The sequence below is a fragment of the Lithobates pipiens genome, unplaced genomic scaffold, assembly GCF_037356315.1.
Source record: "Lithobates pipiens isolate NorthernLeopardFrog02 unplaced genomic scaffold, aLitPip1_a1.2 Scaffold_8, whole genome shotgun sequence".
Classification (NCBI taxonomy): domain Eukaryota; kingdom Metazoa; phylum Chordata; class Amphibia; order Anura; family Ranidae; genus Lithobates; species Lithobates pipiens.
In genome coordinates, this window is record NW_027507903.1 from 670,273,608 (window position 1) to 670,295,837 (window position 22,230).

A 22,230-nucleotide genomic window follows, 5' to 3' on the forward strand; every position below is an offset into this window, starting at 1 on the left:
GGGTTACACATAGTACCCTGGCGTGAGGGGAGGGCCTGATGGTTGCATTGTTGATTATGATGGAAAAGTCATGGAGGGGGGCATGTGCAGGGGGGATTATTAATAGCTCAGTTTTAGAGAGGTTAAGTTTAAGGAAATGGTGTGACATCCATGCTGATATGTCAGTTAGCAGGTTAGTAATGCGAGAGGACACTGAAGGAGTGAGGTGAGGAGTAGACAGATAGATTTGGGTGTCATTGGCGTATAAGTGGTATTGGAAGCCATGGGCGGTTATCAAGTGACCAAGGGAGGAGGTATAAATAGAGAAGAGAAGGGGTCCAAGAACAGAGCCTTGGGGGACCCCCACAGAAAGGGGCAATGGAGAGGAGGATACAGAGTTGTAGGTGACACTGAAGGAGCGCTGTGATAGATAGGCAGAGAACCAGGAAAGCGCAGAATCTCGGAGGTCAAGGGAATGTAGTTTATTGAATAGGAGCGAGTGTTCAACAGTATCAAAGGCAGCAGAGAGGTCAAGTAGTAGGAGTATGGAGTACTGGCTGTTGGTTTTAGCAGTTAGTAGATCGTTAGTGAGTTTTAGTAAGGCAGTTTCCGTGAAGAGCTGAGAGCGAAAGCCAGACTGTAATAGGTCAAGAAGGTTATTTTCAAAGGTCAAAAATTGACCTTTGGTGGTTGTGGTGCTGGTGCCACAACACTATAAGTCCTCACAGTTACTCTGGGTGGGCACAGGAACGGGCCCTCCTGTGAAATATTATATCAAGAATTGTAATTACATGTCCCTGTTAAACAGGGGCAGAAAAATTGGGCCTTAGGCACTGGTGCTGGTGCCACCACACTGCAACCTCTCCCATATACTCTAGTTTTATTGCAGGAATTAGCCCTGCTGCAAAGCATTGCATAAAAAATTGTAATTAAACGCCCCTGTTAAACAGGGGCAGAAAAATTGGACCTTAGGCACTGGTGCTGGTGCCACCACACTGCAACCTCTCCCATATACTCTAGTTTTATTGCAGGAATTAGCCCTGCTGCAAAGCATTGCATCAAAAATTGTAATTAAACGCCCCTATTAAACAGGGGTAGAAAAATTGGGCTGATGGCATCACCCAGAACCAAAAATGTTCTTCCAACATATCAGCGGAGGAGGAGGAGGATAGAGAATCAACATAACAGGACAGTCACTCAGCATCAGCATAGGCAGTCTTGAAGGGATGTGATATTTCAAAAAAAATATTCGGTTACATCAGCTTCAGGTGCTTGATAGCTGTGGGTGATCCAAGACTGATTCATCTTGATGAAGGTCAGTCGATCAACTGATTCGGTGGACAGGCGCACCCTGTGATCGGTAACAAAGCCACCAGCAGCACTGAAGGTGCGTTCCGAAAGAACGCTGGATGCAGGACAGGCCAGTAGCTCAATTGCATACTGTGCAAGCTCTGGCCAGTGATCCATCCTCAAGACCCAGTAAGCCAGAGGATTTTCGGTGGGAAAGGTGTCCAAGTCTGACCTTGCCCCTAGGTATTCCTGCACCATGTAAATCAGACGCTGGCGATGGTTGCTGGAACCGATCATACATTGGGGCTGCGGACTAAAAAATTGTCTGAAAGCATCAGTCAGATGGCCACCTTCTCCACCGCTCCTTCTGACCGATGCCTCAGCAACACGTTGTCCAGGACCAGGAGTTTATAACCTCCCAATTTCTGGGAACGCGTTGCGCAGACCTTTCTGCAAGGCCTCCCGGAGATGTCTCATCCTCTACTCCCTCTGCGATGGCATGATAAGGTCGGCAACCTTACCCTTGTATCGTAGATCAAGGAGAGTGGCCAGCCAGTAGTGGTCCCTCTCCTTGATCTGAAGAATACGAGGATCCTTCTGCAGGCTTTGCAGGATCACGGAGGCCATGCAGCGTAGGTTAGCTGAGGCATTCGGTCCGGAGTCCTCTGGGTCACTAAGGACAACATGATCCGCAGCTACCTCCTCCCAGCCACGTACAAGTCCACGTGTTTCTTGGGACTGTAAATCATCCCTACAAGACTGCTGCTGATGCTGAGTGCCAGCCTCCACCTCCATGCTGACACAATAATCCTCCTCCTCCTCTTCCTCCCCCTCATCCTCTTCCTGTGTGATGGGTGGCACATCAGGAACACTGTCTGGATAAAGGGGGCCGTGAGAGGCAAGAAAGTCCTCCTCTTCCTGCCTCTGTTCTGCCTCAAGTGCCCTGTCCATTATTCCATGCAGCGTATGCTCCAAGAGGTGGACAAGAGGTACAGTGTCACTGATGCATGCACTGTCACTGCTCATCATTATTGTGGCCTCCTCAAATGGTGACAGGACAGTGCATGCATCCCTGATCATGCCCCACTGGCGTGGTGAGAAAAAAACCGAGCTCCCCTGACCCTGTCCTGGTGCCGTAGTCGCACAGGTACTCATTGATGGCCCTCTGCTGCATGTGCAGCCGCTGCAGCATGGCCAACGTTGAGTTCCACCTGGTGGGCATGTCACATATGAGGCGGTTCTTGGGCAGGTTCAACTCCTTTTAGAGCTCAGCCAGCCGAGCACAGGCATTAAATGATCGGTGGAAATGCACACAGACTTTCCTGGCCTGCTTCAGGACATCCTGTAAGCCTGGGTACCTGCCCAAGAACCGCTGCACCACCAGGTTAAGGACGTGAGCTACACAGGGCACATGGGTCAGTTGTCCCTGTCGGAGGGCGGAGAGGAGGTTAGTGCCATTGTTGCAAACCACCATTCCTGGCTTAAGCTGGCGTGGCATCAACCACCTCTCGGCCTGCCCCTGCAGAGCTGACAAAACATCCGCCCCAGTGTGGCTCCTGTCCCGCAAACAAACCAGCACAAGCACGGCATGGCATCGTTTTGCCTGCGTACTTGCGTAGCCCCTTGAACGCCTACGGAGCACCGCTGGTTCTGAGGACAGAGCACTGGAAGAGGCCATGGAGGAAGAAGAAGAGGAGGGGGTGGAGGAGAGAGGTGTGTCACAACCAATAGTAGCATTTTGGAGGCGTGGTGGCGGAACAACCTCCAACACTACTGCACCTTGTCCTGCATCCTTCCCAGCTGCCAGAAAAGTGACCCAATGGGCCGTGAAAGACAGGTAATGTCCCTGTCCATGCCTGCTGGACCATGGGTCAGCGGTAATATGCACCTTACCACTGCCCGCCCTGTCCAGCGAGGCAAGGACATTGCCTTCCACATGCCGGTAGAGAGCCGGAATCGCCTTCCGTGAGAAAAAGTGGCGTTTGGGAACCTGCCACTGAGGAACCGCACATTGTACAAACTCACGGAAGGGGGCCGAGTCTACCAACTGAAAAGGCAGCAGTTGAAGTGCTAGCAATTTAGCCAAGCTACCATTCAACCGCATGGGCATGTGGATGGCTGGGAGTGAACTTCTTTCGCCGGTCCAGACATTTGCCTGCTATAATCGGACGTGGGTGTACTGCTAGCAGAGTGCCCGGAAGCACTTGGCTGTGACACACCTAATTCTACACCTTCATTCCTCTCAGAGCAGGTTTCAGAGAGGACTGAAGGTCTAGTGGGGTTGGAGATCCCAGATGATGAGGAGCAAGGAGAGGTCCGCTTTGTTCTTTGGTGTGGGTCTTTGAGGTACGCTTGCCAACGAGCTGCATGGCAGGTCAACATATGTCTGGTCAAGCATGTGCCCAAGCGGCTGATGTTTTGGCCACGCGAGATACGCTTGAGACATATGTTGCAAATAGCAGCGGTGCGATCTGATGCACTCGTCTCAAAAAAGGCCCACACCAAAGAACTTTTAGAATAACGCGCAGAGGCAGCGCCCTGCACAGGCGGAGCTCTGTGGTGTGATTCAGTCGGTGTGCTGCCCCTAAGCTGGCCCCCGGAGGGCATCCTGCCTCATTGGACATGTGCCTCCTCCTCCTCCTCTCTCCTACCAGACACCCACGTGGAGTCAGTGCCCTCATCATCCTCTCCCTCTTCATCGCTGTAGCAAACCTGGCAGTATGCTGCAGCTTGTGGAACATGACTGCCAGATTGCTGTCCTTCTTGAGCATCCCCTCTCTCTGCATTCACGCTACTGCCTTCCTCTAGCTGAGTATCATCATCAGAGCCTACAAAACACTGGGCATCCTCCTGGAGCATGTACCCCACACTGTGCTCAAAGAGTTCAGGAGACTCCTCAGGAGGACATGGTGGGTCTAGGAAAGGAGTCACTGATGATGACATTGAGACGAGGGAAGACGATGCGTTGGCAGCTGCTTTGCTAGTACCCTGAGACTTGGTGAGAGAGGATGAGAAGGATGAAGAGGGCTTGGTCATCCACTCTACCAAGTCGTTAGCATGTTGCGGCTCAACATGTCCAGCTGCCGAAAAGAAGGACAAGCGTGTCCCATGGCCACGTGCTGATGATGACGATGCACCGCGTCCACAACCAGCACTGTTGTCTCTAGACACAGAGCCTGCTTGCCATCTTTTATCGGCTCGCGCCTGTCTGCCTCTCCTTGCTACCCTTCCAGACATGGTAATGGCCTGAAGGGAGTTGGGAAAAACAGCAATTGGGTAGTGTATATTGTGCTGGAGGCACACAACACCCACTAACTCCTGCAGATGCCTTTATTATAGAACACCAGCAATAAAGGGTAAATACAGATGTATACTGTGCTGTGCTGGAGGCACACACAACTTCCAATAACTCCTGCAGATGGCAGATAGCTCAAATAGAGAAGCGCTATGTAGGTGGATATAGCGGTGTGTACTGGGTACAGAGCACGCAGGCAGCACGCACAAGCTCCTAACACTGACTGCAAGCTCTATTATAAAAGATAGATATATCGCTAGCTATATAGGTGAGGTGAATATAGCGGTGTATACTGCGGTCAGGGCACGCAGACAACAACCCCTACAGAAGAGCAAGATCGAAAAATCGTTGTATACTGTGTTGAAGGTACACAGAACACCCACTAACTGCTTCAGACGGCAACACACTACACAAGGCCGCCGCGCTGGCGGCCTTATATAGTGTGGGGCGTGTACTACACAGCCTGAGCTATGATTGGCCACAGGCATCCTGCCTGTGGCCAATCATGGCTCTCCTCGCTGCCGGCGCTGTGATTGGCCAAGCATGCGGGGTCACAGTGCATGCTTGGCCAATCATGAGCCAGCAATGCACTGCGCCATTGCAGTGCATTGTGGGCCCTGAGCACCACACGAATTTGGCGCGAATGGCCCATAACGTTCGGAATTCGCCGAACGGGCGAACAAACGATGTTCGAGTCGAACGTATGTTCGACTCAAACATGAAGCTCATCCCTAATCCTGATGAACAATTTCATTTCTTGAGGCCCGAAAATGTCAGGACCGTACAAATACAAAAAGTAGACAGCCCAAGGTATTTAGTAAGAGGCACGGAAAGATTTTGTTAAAGTTGTAATGTTTTGTCACAGTTTTTTGGAAAATTAAGAATGTTTTATTTACATACTGCTACCAGTGTAGTACAGCGTCATCATATAACTGGTGGGGCGTGATCAGGGATACTAACTGGTGACAGTATGTAAAAAAAAAAGGAATTGTTTTTAAAAAAATGTTTTACTTTTTTTAATAAAACATTTTTAAACTGTGACCAGAGCACTACAGTGTTACAGTAGTCAAGCATCGTGCTAATATTATGTGATGTATTGGAACTAACACTATTTTTCTTCTCCAGGGTCTCTGATTTTTATAAAGTGTATAATGTTTGGGGAGGAAAAAATGCAAGGATGGCTCTGGCAGCAAAAATGAGAGAGGCAATACCCTCAAGGCTTGGGCTCCAGCCCCGAGGTCTGAAACCAGGCACTCAGCCTCTCTATCATGCACCCCTTTCCCAGCTAGGGAGGGCTGAAGGACATCCTTAGAAGAGAGGGCTGGCAAACAGATTCCTCTACCCAGAATAGAGAAAGGAAAAAAGTCCTTGGAGAACATTGCCTACATGTTCTACCAAAGCTAGGCCCATTCCATTCATAGCAAGCTCATAAAGGGTTGTTTAGCTGAAAAAACTCTGGAGACTCTAGAACTTCTTCTACATAGCAGCTTGTAGCTATAACCAACATAATCTCCACTGTAGATGGCACCCGAAGCAGCATGACAGCTTAAGGGAAGATGGGTAAAACTCCATATCTCTGGGGTTTCCTGGCTCTTGGAGGCAGCGTTCCGGTTGGCTGCGCGGGGTTCAGATGACCCTTGGAAGTCATCTTGGGTCAGCAGAGTCTTTTTAAGTCCCTGCTCCTCAGGTTTTGGCACGCAGGTTACCCATTTGTCAGGGACAGTATTAGCAACAGGGAAAGGTTCCAGTCGAAGAGGGAAAGTGTAGGGTTCACAAATTCTCTGGACTTCTTCCGGCATTCTGCCCCTCCAAACAGGCGCTGCCAGTATGGCTGAAACCTGCTTCACTACACGCTGTTTAAATTTGTGAGTGTCCCGGTTGGGCTGTCTTCCTATTGGGTTGTTGTGAACTGTCTTTGCTTTATTTCAATGCAAGTTTTTACATTGCACCTTGACTGTGTATTGCCGCCGCACCATGCTGCACCCCACCTACACCTGGCAGCAGGATATGTCCTTTGCAGCAGGTGTGGAAGATCGACTGTGCTCTAACATGGCTCTGCTAGGATCAGCCTTAGCCCTAATATTGACATTTAATGGCGCTAACATTCCCCTGGCAGAGCGGGAGGAGAAGCTGGAGAGTGCCACCCACCTGGTGGTGTTGCTGGCCATTAAACGCCTTAGAGGCTTTTTTTTTCAATAAATGTTCTTTACATTGCACCTGGAGGACTGTGTGTGTTATTGTACCTCTCGCCTCGACTACTGCAACTCCCTTCTCATTGGCTTACCTCTACATAGTCTATCACCTCTTCAATCCATTATGAATGCCGCTGCCAGACTCATCCACCTTACCAAGCGCTCGGTGTCTGCCACTCCTCTCTGTCAATCCCTCCACTGGCTTCCGCTCAGCCAAAGAATTAAATTCAAAATACTAACAATTACATACAAAGCCATCCACAACTCTGCCCCCAGCTACATCACTAGCTTAGTCTCTAAATACCAACCTACTCGTTCTCTTCGTTCCTCTCAAGACCTCCTGCTCTCTAGCTCCCTCATCACCTCCTCCCATACTCGTCTCCAGGACTTTTCCAAAGCCTCTCCAATCCTATGGAATGCCCTACCCCAATCTGTCCGCCTATCTCCTACTTTATTAGCTTTTAGACGATCCCTGAAAACACTTCTCTTCAGAGAAGCCCACCCCACCCACACCTAACTGTATTTTCATTTTCTCCATCAACTCACCCCCCCCCCCCCACAGTTATTACCTTTTGTTTCAACTTGACCCTCCCTTCTAGATTGTAAGCTCTAACGCACAGGGCCCTCTGATCCCTCCTGTATTGATTTGTATTGTAAGTGTACTGTCTGCCCTCATATTGTAAAGCGCTGCGCAAACTGTTGGCGCTATATAAATCCTGAATAATAATAATAATAATAATAATAATTGTTGGTGCACCATGCTGAATACCACCTTCAGAAAAAGAAGAAGTGTGTGTGTGTATGGGGGGGGGGGGGGCATACAGCGTATGGGTACCCATATATACCCTCAGTTCAATTACCCACTCACTAAATATTAAAGTGCGGCTCTATGGCCAGAGTTAAAGTGGTTGAAAAGGCAGAAGGTCTTTTTTATCTTTATGCATTCTATGTACAGCAGCCCCCTTAATACTTACCTGAGGTCCCTCTCTGTCCAGCGATGTCCCCAAGTGTCTCAGCCATCCCAGATTCTTCTTCCTGATTGGCTGAGACACAGCAGCGGTGCCATTTGCTCCCACTGCTTTCAATCAAAGTCAGCTAGCCAATCAGAGGAGAGAGGGGACGAGGCCTGGCCAGGGCTCCGTGTCTGAATGGATACAGGGAACTGTGACTCGGCTCGGGTGCCGCCATAGCAAGCTGCTTGCTGTGGGAGCACTGAACTGGAGGGAGGAGCTAGGATCACAGAAGAGGGACCCGAGACGAGAAGGATCCAGGCTGCTCTGTGTAAAACCACTGCAACAGAGGAGGTAAGTATAACATGTTTATTATTTTTATAGAAAAAAAATAGACTTTACAATCACCTGATGAGCACGTGCTATATGGTTTTTGAAAATGAATATTCCTAAAACCATAGTTGGGTTTTAGGGCTAATTTTTCCAAACGATGGTTTCAGTGCCAGTCTAGCTGGAGTTCTCCTTGGCTGCGGGTGTCGCTGTCACTGCCAGCAAGTGGTAGAACGCAGTCTAGTTGGGTGTATTGAGTACCATCATTGTCTCGGAACCAGCCTAGTGGGAGTGTTTTCCTGCTGTGCATTCTGGGAGGTGGTATTTAAGGTTCTGCGATCACTTGCTTCATGGTTCCGGTCCAGAAGAGATTTTCTATCTGTTTGGTCCTGGTCCTCCTGAACAGCCCACATGGCCCATCTGGCATGGGGTGCAGATCCATGCAATTCCGAGCCTCGGGGCTGGATAGCCCGAGGCGAAGCAACTGCAGGGACAGGCCTGAATGGATATGAGGCCATAATGATTCAAAGGTGGTCCGGTGCCGTCTCATCTAGGGAGAGGCCCAGCAACTGGAGAAGCATCCAGGGGAGGACTCTTCGGGAGAAGACCATGCGCAAGGCTGGTTTCTCAGAAGGAGCCTGGAGGCTCAGCTGAAGGACACTTTGTGGATCTATATTCATACGGTATCGCCGGATTGGCTGAGAGATACTGGTACCGTATGATAGTTCTCTAAATTTCTCTACGTCCCTCAGTTACATCAAAGTCTGTGGCAGAGACTTTGCTTTACTTAACGCCCTACTGGCTGCTAGGCCTAGTGAGAGGAGGTCTATCCAGAGGTTGTGAGAATCCAGCTGTGAAACGGTTATTCTCTGGATTTTGCAGTTCCAAAAGTACCTGAACTTCTTTTCTAACCCTCTAAACTTTTATTAAGAAACTGTTGTTATCTTCTAAAATAAATAACCCAAAAGAGGATCCAGTGTCAGTTTCTGCATTTCTTTGGACTATCTACCACGGGAACCCCTTGACGGAGGCGAGGTCAAGAAGGTAAAGGTGAGCAAACAACACCATCTGTGTGTGTGTGTGTGTGTGTGTGTGTGTGTGTGTGTGTGTGTGTGTGTAAACACACAGATCACGGTTCTCTCAGGGGAGAGGAGACAGATCATGTGTTCATACTAAGTATGAACACCGATCTCTGTCCTCCCCTCGTCAGTCCCATCCCCCTACAGTTAGAACACACACAAGGAAACACATTTAACCCCTCGATCGCTATCCTAGTTTTAACCCCTTCTCTGTCAGTGACATTTATACAGTAGTCAGTGCATTTTTATAGCACTGATCGCTGTATAATTGTCATTGGTCCCAAAAATGTGTCTAATTTGTCCGCCGCCATTACTAGTAAAAAAATAACTAATAATAAAAATGCCATAAATATATTCTCTATTTTTAGATGCTATAACTTTTGCACAAACCAATCGATATACGCTTATTGCGATTTTCTTTACCAAAAATATGTAGAATACATATCGGCCTAAACTGAGGAAATTTTTTTTTTTTTTTTTTTTTTAATTGGGATATTTATTATAGCAAAAATGAAAAGATATTGTATTTTTTTTCAATACATATATAAAATGTTTACTACTTCTATATATATTTATTATGTACTTTGTTGTCTTTATATGTGGTCATATTGATGAATTTCAAACACATGTAAACAAAAAAATCTTTTTATAGCACCCCAATCTTCTAAAGAAGAAATGGTGGGGTCGAAATGTGAATCATCTTACCCCAGCGCTTAATTATTTTGTATCACTGTGTTTGGTTGTATTTGTGTTATTGTGTTCTTATCTACTTTATTCTTTGTAATACAGCTCATATTTTAATCTTTGCTGTCAATTTTTGAGATCTTGTCTTAATAATGCCATTTAATCCCAAATCACACGGTACAATTCTTCCACCTTTTTGCTGCCTTGAAAACCCCATTTGGGGGACAATTCCCTTTTTTCGATTTTGACACCCTTTTTGAACTCCTCTGGTCTAAAACACATTTCTCAGATAAGGTCAGTACCTGACCACTAAGGATAAATAAGGTTTAGACAGAACTCAGAAGTTTGGCCTCAACCCACGATGAAAGTGTGACCTGATCGCAGGTCATCTGCCCAATCAGCTACCGCCATAGAATTCTCTGCACTGTTGACCCAGTTTGGCTACATGGCCCTATTTGGTCATACCATTGTCCAAATGTGGTCACATTTGGTCAATGATGTCTCCAGCATCTCTGACCCTTTGTTATGAGCAGTTGTGGTGCAGGGAATTCCTTGGCTGATTTGGCTGGCGGCCTGCTATCAGGTGACAGTTTTCTATGTATTCAGGCCAAACTTTATCCCATCCTTGCCTACCACATGCATCATCTCAGCTACCTGACCTCTAAAGAATATAAGTTAGTCGTAACTGGCAACAAAAACTGACAAAGCCCACATCTCAGCATAGCAGCGTTTTTTAATGAAACAGCACAAAATATAAAAAGCTGCCACCAACACATCCAAAATTTAAATTTGTAACATTGTTCTTTTGTAAAGAAAACTACGACAAGGGAAATATATATTTAGGGCACCAGCATTGACCATTCTTAGGGTCTGTGTGGTCATCACTTGAGTCCAAGGGATGAGGGTTGAGTTGATGGGATCAGATCCTTCAGAACTCATTGACAGATGCATTTGGCTTTACTTATTTTCTGGAGTTAATTAGCTGCAACTTCACTGGCTGCATGAAAATTTTTACGCCAGAAGATCAGTATAACTGTGATGCCACGTACACACGATCGGAAATTCGACCAGAAAAAGACTGATGAGAGCTTTTGGTCGGAAAATACGACCGTGTGTATGCTCCAAATTCCCGCCAGCAAAAGATTGATAGCAGGTTCTCAATTATTTGGTCGGAATAAAGTTCCGATCGTAAATTCCGATCGTCTGTACCAATTCCGACGTGCAAAATTTCTACGAATGCTTGGAAACAATTTGACGCATGCTCGGAAGCATTGAGCTTCTTTTTCTCGGTTTGTCATAGTGTTATACATCACCAAGTTCTTGATGGTCGAAAGTTCTGCAAACTTTTGTGTGACCATGGGTGTGCAAGCCAAGCTTGAGTGGAATTCTGTTGGAAAAAAACATCCAAGATTTTTCCAACGTAAAATTAGGTAACTATCATTTTTACAAGGAAGCCTACGATGTGTTTCAGTGGGCTCTATTTGTATTTTTTTTTTTTGTAGCAAGAAGCATGAGAAGATCATCAGATGGAGATACAGTAGGTGGTGTTTCCTGAGCTTCAGCAGAACAATTTAGAGTAATCTCTTTTCACAGATGTACTTATGGTGCTGGGAACAGTAACCATTGGTAAGGCCAGTTCCATGTTTTAAATAGTTGCAATCTTCTCCTTTGAGATCCTGACTGGTACCATTATTGAACCTGCAGGAAAAAAGTGCCATTAGTGACCATGGTTGAAGTCCATACTCAACAGAATAAGAGCGGGTGATTCGTAAAATAGAACTTGAATAAAAATGTGGAATTGAGTGAAGGAGCTGCTGGTGACATTTTCAATGTGTAGACAAATGAAACAGATGACATGTCTGTGACTTGCTGTTTCTGGAGCAATTCCACCCAGTATCTTACCATGTTGTGTTATCGGAAGTCCTGTCCACCCAATCTTCAGGCTTCACCTCTCTGAGACCAATCCACCAGTCCTGATTATTCGAAAATGTATTCAGAAAATGCTTTAAAAAGATAAAAAAAAGTTTTTTTTTTATCATCATCTGTTTTAATATAATTGACATACCACAGTGCTGTACAGAGAACACAACGCCATTCAAAAATATTTACAATAAAGGATTTTTGGGGGATTTTTTCATAGTAGTAGACTTGTCAAACAGTCTGGTGTCTTTATTTATAGGTTATATCTTTTACCCCATACTTGTTCACACGATTGGGGGGGGGGGGCAGTATCTGTGGGGCTCCTTCTTATTTAAGGGAGCTTCCAGATTCCAATAAGCCTCCCACCCACAGGTGCCCACAATCACCGGCCAGGGTTGTGGGGATGAGGCTCTTGTCCTGATCAATATAGGGACAAGTTGCTCCAATGTCAAGGGCATGTGACCTGATATGGTCCGGGGGTGGAGGGCATGCTCATTCTTTTTTTTCCTGTCCAGTTAGGCTGCATGTTCTGCTTCGTAATTCATGACATTTCATTGCTAGCTTCTTAAATACCAAAGCAGAAAATAGACCCCTCCAAAGATCCTCCAAAATACATCCTGGTCCTGATTTAATGAGTGCTGTCTTTGTGTGTGACAACATCAGTGATGTTCCTGCTATAGAGGCCATCACTTCCAGGTCATACATGAGTCCCTCTATTCACCATAATGGTTCCTGGTACTCTTACCATCTCATCATCTCCATTAATTATAACCAGATCAGCCTTCATTTTCTTACAGTCTTCTTTGGCAGAATCCCATGGTTGTGTAATTGTAGACTTGTAGTAACAACTGAGGTTATAGAACTTCCAGTCTTTACCACACAACAGACCGGCAGTGCCTGAGAGAGGGATAGAGAGAGAGAGGATGATGAGACTTGTACTGAACTGTCACCTTATCCCAGGTGGACCAATTTATTAGGATTGTCAAAACCAAAAACAGCTATTGAAGTGGTCACACCTCAAATTAATGGGGGTCTTTTCCTACTGAAACAATCACCATATTCCGAACGCACACATCCCTGGAAATGGCTGTTTGATGTCAGCGGGTGCTGCAGTGACTATTGGCTGGAAAGTGAAGATATTTAAAGCAGAAAATATGTCACCAGCATGGATTCTCCAAACTGGTCCAAAGATTTATTCAGAAGTCACATAATCTTTACAAATGCAATTTTTTTCAGTGCCGCACAGGGCCCTTTCAGGGCTGGTGTCTGATGAAGAGACCTTGCTTACACTTGTGACATATGTTCTGCTTGTTTTCCTACTGAAAGGAACTGCTCAAACTATGCTCTGCATAAAGTACTAGTTCTGTTTCAAATTCCACTTTACTCATTGACATACCTCCGAGTCCTTAGACTCAGTCTGTCCAGACAGTATGGTTACCTGCTGACTTGGCACCATCCACAGACAGTTTAACACAGAGGTTAGACCACAAAATCCTATCCTTCTCATATTCCACATAACACAGAGGAACAAGGATTTCGGGACCCAGATCTGAACCTGCAACCTTTGCTGTGTCTCTTTTTACTGAGCTACCTGAGAAGCTGGACAGCTTCCTGGGCAATTCCTTGGACAATCTTGCCTTGTACCTTTTTTCTGGCAAACTATGAACTCTTTGCTCCTCCCATGAACTTCCTATTTAATCCATTCTTTTGTACTTCCTGTTTTGCCAGACTACTGTGCTCTCTCCAGCCAATATCTCACTCTGTTAACTCCTACCGCCATCCATATGTTCACTACCAATCATTACCAACCTTTGGCTTGTTCCTGAACTACGTTTCTGCTTGATCCCTACCTGCTATATCTGCTACTGGACTAGCTTGCTCACCTCCTGGTGAAACTCTCCTGAGGACCACAATCTGGTACTAGAACGCAATAAATTCCAACTCCACCATCAGGATCTCTGTTGAATACTGATTAGTGTTTAGAACCCCCACCCCGGATGAGCCCTCGTCATCTGCTCGGGTGTCCTGCTTGTATGCGTATCCAACTGATCAATGGGAGCCTCTCTATTGCTATAGCTGCTGGACTCTGAGCCTGACCCCTGATGGTGACAGCAGTTCTGTAATCATTAGAATTGTCTCAGAATATATTGTAATTGATAACAGTCAGCAGGATAGAAGGTTATCAGCTCACCAGCTTTCTAGCAGGATCATCAGGTCATTTCTTATTTGGAGCTGATCAAACAGATATAACATAACACTACAGTATATTTAACTTCTTCAGATCTGCGCTATAGCGGAATGACGGCTACAGCATGGATCTGCTTTGCCGGGAGGCCATTAATAGACGTCCTCCCCTTTGCAGTCTTGCCAGCCCCTTACCACATGATCAACTGTCAGCCAATGACAGCTAATCATGTGATGTAAACAGAAGATCGGTAATCATTTTTTTTTTCTGCTCACGCTGACCGCATTAGGAGAAAAAATGCAGATCACCGGCTTCTGTTTGAAGGGACATTGGTCCCTAGGAGGAAGAGGCAAAGCCGCCTTATATGTGCCCACCAGTACCGCCTGCCAGTGCCACCTGCCAGTGCCACAAATCAGTGCCCACAGTACATAAGTGCCAGCAATCAGTGCCACCTATCAGTGCCCACCAGTGGTGCCAATCAGTGCCACCTAGCAGTGCTGCCTATCACGGTCATCTACCAGTGCCGATCAGTGCCCATCACTGCCACCCAGTGCCTATCACTGACACCCATCAGTGCCCATCAGTGCCAGCTATCAGTGCCACCTATCAGTGCCCTTCAGTGCCACCTATAAATGCCCATCAGTGCCACCTATCAGTGCACACCAGTGCCACCTATCAATGCCGACCAGTGCCACCTCATCAGTACCCAACAGTGCCCCCTATTAGTGGCCATCAGTGCTGCCTTATCAGTGCCCATCAGTGTTGCCTTATCAGTGCCCATCAGTGTCGCCTTATCAGTGCCCATCAATGCAGCCTTTTCAGTGCCCATCAGTGCAGCCTATCAAAAATTTAATTTGGGTACATTGTTGTATGGCCGCGCAATTGTCATTCTTATGTCGCGTACACACGATCGGACATACCAACAATAAAATCCTGGATTTATTTCCAAAGGATGTTGGCTCAAACTTGTCTTGCATACACACGGTCACACAAATGTTGTTGAAAATTCCAAACGTCAAGAATGCGGTGACGTACAAGATGTATGACGAGCCGAGAAAAATTAAGTTTGATGGCCAGTGTGGCTCTTCTGCTTGATTCCAAGCATGTGTGGAATTTTGTGCTTCGGAATTGTGTACATACGATTGGAATTTCTGACAGCACATTTTGTTGTCTGAAAATTTGAGAACCAGCTCTTAAATATTTGTTGGAAATTTCAGACAAAAAATGTCCGATGGAGCCTACACACGGTCAGAATTTCCGACAACAAGCTTCCATCGCACATTTGTTGCCGGAAATTCCAATCATGTGTACGCGGCAACAGAGTGACAATGCTAAAAGCTGGAAATTGGTCTGGGCAGGAGGGGGGTTTAGGTGCCCAGTAAACAAGTGGTTAACAAACCAAAAGAGACCCAGTCAGAGAATTTTTTAGAATTTAAATATATTTTAAGGTCACCTTTCATATATATGGTTTTTGGAAAACAGCTTATTTTGCCCTGTGTCTCCACATATAATTATAATTGAGCTGCCATCAAATTGTGGTGCCCCTGTGGAGTACACAATTATACCTAAGAGCTCTAGCATTTATTTCTTAGGAATGATGGTGCCTCAAATCTCAAAATTTAGGTCAGTTGGTGTCACCTGAAATGTAGTGTCACAGCCCAACTTCTACCCACCATGCTTCCATCATTATACTGGAGAACTGAATCACTAGTCTTTAAAAACAATTAGGGATATGGGGTGGGTGCAAAGAAATTGGAGCTGTGATATTTCTGGTGTACCTGAGCCCCTCTATTCTCCTTAATGGTTCCTGGTACCTTTTCACCATCTCCATTAATGATCACAGTCTTCTTTGGCAGGGTTCCCATGGTTGTGTAATTGTAGACAAGAGATTTTAGAACTTCCAACTGCCACTTTTTACTTATCCAGCTTACACACGACCAGTTTTCTCATCCCCTTCAAATGACCCCTTTTTGGAAAACAGACATTCCAAAGTATTTAGAAAGAGGCATGGTGAGGTTTTTGAAGTTGTAACTTTTCCCATGATTCTTTGCAATATCAAGTTATTTTCTTGTTTTGTTTTTCACAAAATTGTCATATTATCAGGTTATTTCTCACACACAGCATATGCATACCACAAATTACACCCCAAAACACATTCTGCTACTCCTGAGTATGTCGATGCAACATGTGTGAGACTTTTACACAGACTGGCCACATACAGAGGCCCAACATGCAGGGAGCGCCAGCAGGCGTTCTAGGGGCATAAATTTCAAGGCTAATTTGACTATCTAATTACACTTTGAGGCACTGTAGTGGCATGGATGAGCCATGGATGTGGATGTCTGGGTGGGTATGGGCAGAGTATGGGCATAGTATTGACAGAGTATGAGCAGAGTATGGATGTAGCTGGAATGGGCACAGAGCAGTGCTGTGGGCACTACACATCCAGCCCACAGCGTTGCTGCAAACAATCTCTCTCCCTCTTCCCTCACACTGTACCGATCGGTACAGAGAGAGGAGAGAGGAACCGGACATGACGTTGATTTGTTGTTGGTGTGATAAGGTCATTTCTCACACACAGCATATGCATACCACAAATTACAGCCCAAAATACATTCTGCTATTCCTCCTGAGTATGGCGATACCACATGTGTGAGACTTTTACACAGCCTGGCCACATACAGAGGCCCAACATTCAGGGAGCGCCAGCAGGCGTTCTAGGGGCATAAATTTCAAGTCTAATTTGACTATCTAATTACACTTTGAAGCACTGTAGTAGCATGGATGCGAACTGACGTGGCATGGATAAGCCGTGGATGTGGATGGCTGGGTATGGCTGGGTGGGTATGGCTGAGTGTGGGTGGGATGGCTGGGTATGGCTTAGTAAAGTTAGGTATGGCTGAGTATGGATGGGTGGATGAATATTGCAGAGGATGGATGAGTATGGGCAGAGTATTGTCAGAGTATTGTTGTGGGTGGAATGGGCACTGAGCAGCGCTGTGGGCACTACACATCCAGCCCACAGCGCTGCTACAAATGATCTTGCCCCCTCTCCCTCACACTGTACAGATCGGTACAGAGTGGGGAGAGAGGAACCGGAAGTGACTCCGGTTTGTTATTGTGATCACTCTGTCATTTGATGGAGAGATCACGTGGTAAATGGCCGCTATCAGTGGCCATTTACCATTATCCATGATGCACCAGGTCTTCTGGACCCAGCGGTTATGGATATTTCCGAGTGCATGCCCCACGGGGCACGTGGGAGCAACATTCTTCGAGGACGTCCATGGACCCCCTCCCAGAATAAGCCGAGCACGCTGTAGCCGTCTCTATGGCCCGGTCGGCACGTGGTTAATGCACAATAAAATAATTGTGTAGAATAATACTTGGCTATGTGTTTTACTTCAAATGACAGTTTGGGAGTAGGCAGTTACATTTTATAAAATAAAATACAATGCAAAATTGACAAGGGACACCAACATAGTTGTATCTTTGATCTTAAAAACTACGGGATAATGGTGTTGTGGTTCAGTTTACCGTTTGCCAAAATATAATTCATGGTGGTATTGATCTCGGCCAGTTTATTGGTCATATTGAAATCTGCAGAAACAGGAAAACAAATATCATCTATAAAGAAAATCACCAAAATCATTGATCAGTCTATTAACTATACACATGGTTCTTTTATGTTAAAGAGGGGCTTTTTTTTTTTCTTTAAGCAGATCTTCACCACATCTGAGCACCAAAATCCAAAAACAGCATTTAGTTAATTTTTAATATTCAACGCAAACTCCCCCATCTATCCAAATCTCCATTATTTATTTTGTTGAGAAATCGTTTTGAAAAATACTCCCCCCTAGCATTTCTAGTGAGTAAGGGCAGATGATTAATTTAGCATTTACTTCTTGGAACCCATCTGCCCTTAGCTCCACATGCATGCAGAAGGGCGTGCTTAGCTAAGAAAACCCCTCCTTCTCTCCTCCCCTCTTGAAGACTCCAGGGATGGATGACATAATTGACCTTGGCAAAACCGCAAATAGTTTAAAACAAGTAGATACAAGTAAACATTTTCTCTAAACCCCAACAATATATAAATAAAATTGATATAAAGTGAATATTAAAAAAGGTGCAGCATCTTAAAAAAACAGAATATCCAGCTCATAAAAATGTACAAAAAGAAAAAATGCGCAAACCAAAAAAAAATTGTGAAAAAGGGAGAATTGAGTAGTGAAAAAAAACACAAAATTATTTTTGCAGTTAACTACGGCAATCAAATACTGTGATTAAATAAAAGGAATGTTCAAGTGATAAAATATCCCATATAGTATAGTCCACAAAATGCTGAAAAACGTAGCACACGAATACAAACGTCATAGGACATCAAAAAAATTATTTTTGTGGTGAATGAGTAGGGATATCATGTACTGTACCTCTTACTTTCAGTATTCATGCTAAGAGGGATGGTATTTTGGGGTCCTCCTCTTTTCCAGATTTTGATAAGCTTCTTATCTGAAAACCCCCACAACTCCCAGCCTGGGTGGTAGGGAAGAGACCCTTGTCCTCATTGGAAAGTATCCTCCCTGTGTTGGGAACATGGGGTCTGTTTAATGGGGAGGAGGGCACATGCTTGTGGTGAGAGGTAGGTTCCAGGGACAGTGGTGGAAAAAGGTAGTGCAGGTGGCGAGAGACAAGGAATGCAGGTGTGGAGACCAATGCTATGCATGCACAGTAATGAGATATACTGTAGGTCTCCATTCACACGGGTTCTCTTTGAAGCTCAATGAATATGGCGGGGAAATCTCGTGAGTATTCAGGAGTTTAAAACCAGTCCGGCACATGTGTAGGATCTTTCTGGCACACAAATAGGTTTGAAAAATGGTGGAGGTATATTGTGAATGCTTGTGAGTGTCTCTGCCCTACCACATATGTGTGAGATCTAGCCACAATATTCATCCACGGGTCAAAGAGGGCGGAAGCATCAAGATCAATGAAGCCACAATGTAGTACCCATGCATGGGGATCTATAAAGGGTGGGACACATTGTTCTGTCATTGGGCCATACTACTGCTGGAACATATCATTGTGTGATGTATGTAGGGATGGGCCGAACAACTCCCCCGGTTCGGTTCGCAGCAGAACATGTGAACAGGCAAAAAAGTCTATGGGACACGAACATGAAAAATCAAAAGTGCTCATTGTAAAGGCATATTTGGAAGCTATTGGCATAGAAAGTGTTTGGGGACCAGGGGACATGTATCAATGCAAAAAAAAGTGAAACAATAAAAATGAAATATTCCTTTAAATATCGTGCCCGGGGGGTCCCTTTAGTCTGACTGTAAAGTAGTGCATCTTTCCGATGTTTATTACAGTACTGCAGCAAAATGACATTTCTAAAGGAAAAAAATATAATTTAAAATTGCTTGCGGCTGTAATGTATTGTCAGATCCCAGCAATGTAGATAAAAAACATTGAGAAAAATGGCACGTGGCCCCATCCCACGCCAAAATGTGGAAAAGAAAAATCGCGTGGGGTTCCCCCCAAAATCCATACCAGGCCCTTCTGGTCTGATAATACATTTGTAAGATTTATACAATTGGTACAAATATAAGTATAGGTATAAGTGCTCTCCAAACGTATGGCATTGATATTAAAATGACCGCAGCACCAAGAAGGGAGTGAAGATGAAACACCCTACAATGATTGTGCGGTGAAGCCAGATTCATGAGCTTGGTCTGATGGACGTCAATTGTATAAATCTTATATATATATTATGAATAAATGAATTGATATTGATACTAATGGTATAGTAACGGTTGAAGAAGCAGACAAGAAGTCTGAGAAATGCGTAATTTTTTCACATATACATGCTGCCTTGTATATTGATTATCAACTATGGTCAACCATTAATGACCAAATGTTACTGTATCTCTATTTTTAACTTGAACATTTTGTAATAAATCGAAAATGTTATGAACCTTTCTGTGGTTGTGCTTACCTTAGTAACAGTAAAACATATCCGTTAAAATAAGGTGATGGGAGTGGTGCGCTCTCACCAATCTTTCTCTATATATTTACTAGGGATGTGGATGTGTTAATCTGTCCCTAGAAAGTTTCCAACAAACTGCATATATATACCCTGCCTAATCTCTCTCCACTATATCACTCTATATACAGCCGCCGTTGGAAGCAGCCTTATATAGTGTGGGGCGTGGACTTAGCCCCTGAGCCATGATTGGCCAAAAGCACCCTGCCTTTGGCCAATCATGGTTCTGACAGTACATCGCGCTGTGATAGGCCAAAGCATAAAGGTGAGGTGCATGCTTTGGTCAATCAGCAACCATCAATGCACTTGTGGTTCTGTTCTAAGAACAAACGAACACCTGATGTCCGAGTCGAACTTAAGTTCAACTCAAACATCGGGCCCATCCCTACAGATTGCGGGTAGGTGAAACATGCTAGGTGAGCGGGACCCCTGGAGGAAACAAGCTGAAGCCATTTCTTCATAGACCTTGTGACAGACCTAGCTGGGGCTGAGGCTCTTGGAGGGGACTGAACGCGAGCCTCTTGCCTTGTGATTATGAACCCCCGCATTTGGGGGAACGGTGCTCTTTGTGAGCTGTATGCCTGGGGACCCCTGAGGTGGTGTTACTTGGATTCAGGTCCGTACTCCCCCAAGACGCACAGACTCTGGATATGTAAATGCCATGTTAGCAATAGACTGAATCACACTATTGGGACACAAACTCTTAGATGCTAATATCATCACCTCCAGCCACCTTCTGTGTCTTGTCTAATGTAAATGAGTCTAGTTTGGCTTGACACAGATTCTAAAGAGTATTTCACCTATTGTTGTTTTGTTGTTTGTGCTAATTAACCTGCAATTGAATTGTTAGTGAGCTAGGAGCTGAAAAGTCTTATCCCTCAGCCAACTAGTGTGTTGATTTAGATAATTAGCTCATGCTAATTAGGTTAGGTTTTAGTCTTCTACTGTATTATAAATACTTGGCATTTTGGTTCTAATAAATGAGTCCATGTTGAGCAGCTAAGCTAGTGTTGTCTTGCTTTGTGCTTGTGAGCGGTTGGAATATCTGATCTCTATATTCAGACTTAGGAAGCGGTATACTGACGGAAGCACTCATTCGGAGTGTGGGATCGGTTCCGTCACAGACCTTAACTGGGCTGAGCATCAGTTGGGCAGCTTTCCACATCCTTCGTTAGTGCGACCAACAAATGTTTCACAAGTTTTGTTGGGCTGGGATGTCTGTCTGTCTATCAGCAAGCAAAAGATAAAATGGGGTGTGTACTGTAGATGTTTGTAGAGGCCAAATTACCCCTGTGAAGCCCCTAAATATAACAATCTGCCATGCCCTAATATTGGATGTTTTCAGAGTGTTACGGTATGTGATATTCACTATACAGGGAAATTAACCCAACACCACACTGTGAGCTATTGGCCTCTCCATACATCCAGCTCTATTGGACACATATGATATCTCAATGCTACGCCACTCTGAGGGCATTGCTTTATGATAAATGATATATAGAAGAAGAAAGAAATACTCACAGAATGTGAACAGAAGACTTGTGGAGAGAAATGTCATGAAGAACAGAAAGATTAGGTGGACCATCAGGAACTGAATAACCTGACCTAGAAATATTAAAGATAAAGAGCATTAAGCCTACACATATTAACTGGTATAGCAGTGTAAAAATGCTACAATAACATTATGCATGTATAAATCCCTGTGGTAGAAACTTAGAGAAATCTACCTTGCATGCTAAAATATTTTACCAAAATTTTTTCTCTGTGACAATGTGAAACAGCTATACATATATACATGCTAATAAACAGCAAGGAAATAAAATGTCTTTGTTGTTTGTGCATTCCGATACACCCTCTCTATAATCCTTACATCTTACAGGGGAATGTTTTCATATGGTTTTTATACATATATGCATTGCTATATGAATCCGTCTTATATCCAGACATTATTTTACAAACCGTATGAAACTCATGCAGAAGCATGGGTCCTAGAGTACTACATATAAAAGACATAAGTTCTTGTATATGGCTGCACCAAAAAAAAGGGGGTGTTTTTCCTGCATAGGTGCCCTATAGATTTTCATATCATCATAGTTTAGTATGGAATTCACAAATCAAGCTTAGATGCATGTGTATCTATATGTGCCGTATTGATTCACACATCATTTTAGTTTAGAATATAATTTACATATGGTGCTTGGATACACATGTGTCTATAATCATTTCTATACTACATTATTATTGAGGCTCATGTATGTCCTTGGATGCACATATTTACATTAA

General features: G+C 44.8%; 1 protein-coding gene across 1 annotated transcript in view; it reads right to left on the minus strand.

Annotated features, from left to right (window-relative positions):
- Positions 1-12,416: 12,416 nt before the first annotated feature.
- Positions 12,417-22,230, minus strand: part of LOC143962516 (C-type lectin domain family 4 member A-like) — a 38,511-nt gene continuing 28,697 nt past the window's right edge. The window contains exons 3-5 of the mRNA XM_077471791.1: positions 21,469-21,552; positions 17,442-17,504; positions 12,417-12,616 (exon numbers count right to left, since the gene is read on the minus strand). Of these exons, the coding sequence (XP_077327917.1) occupies positions 12,417-12,616; positions 17,442-17,504; positions 21,469-21,552 (347 nt within the window). The remainder of the gene's footprint in view (positions 12,617-17,441; positions 17,505-21,468; positions 21,553-22,230) is intronic.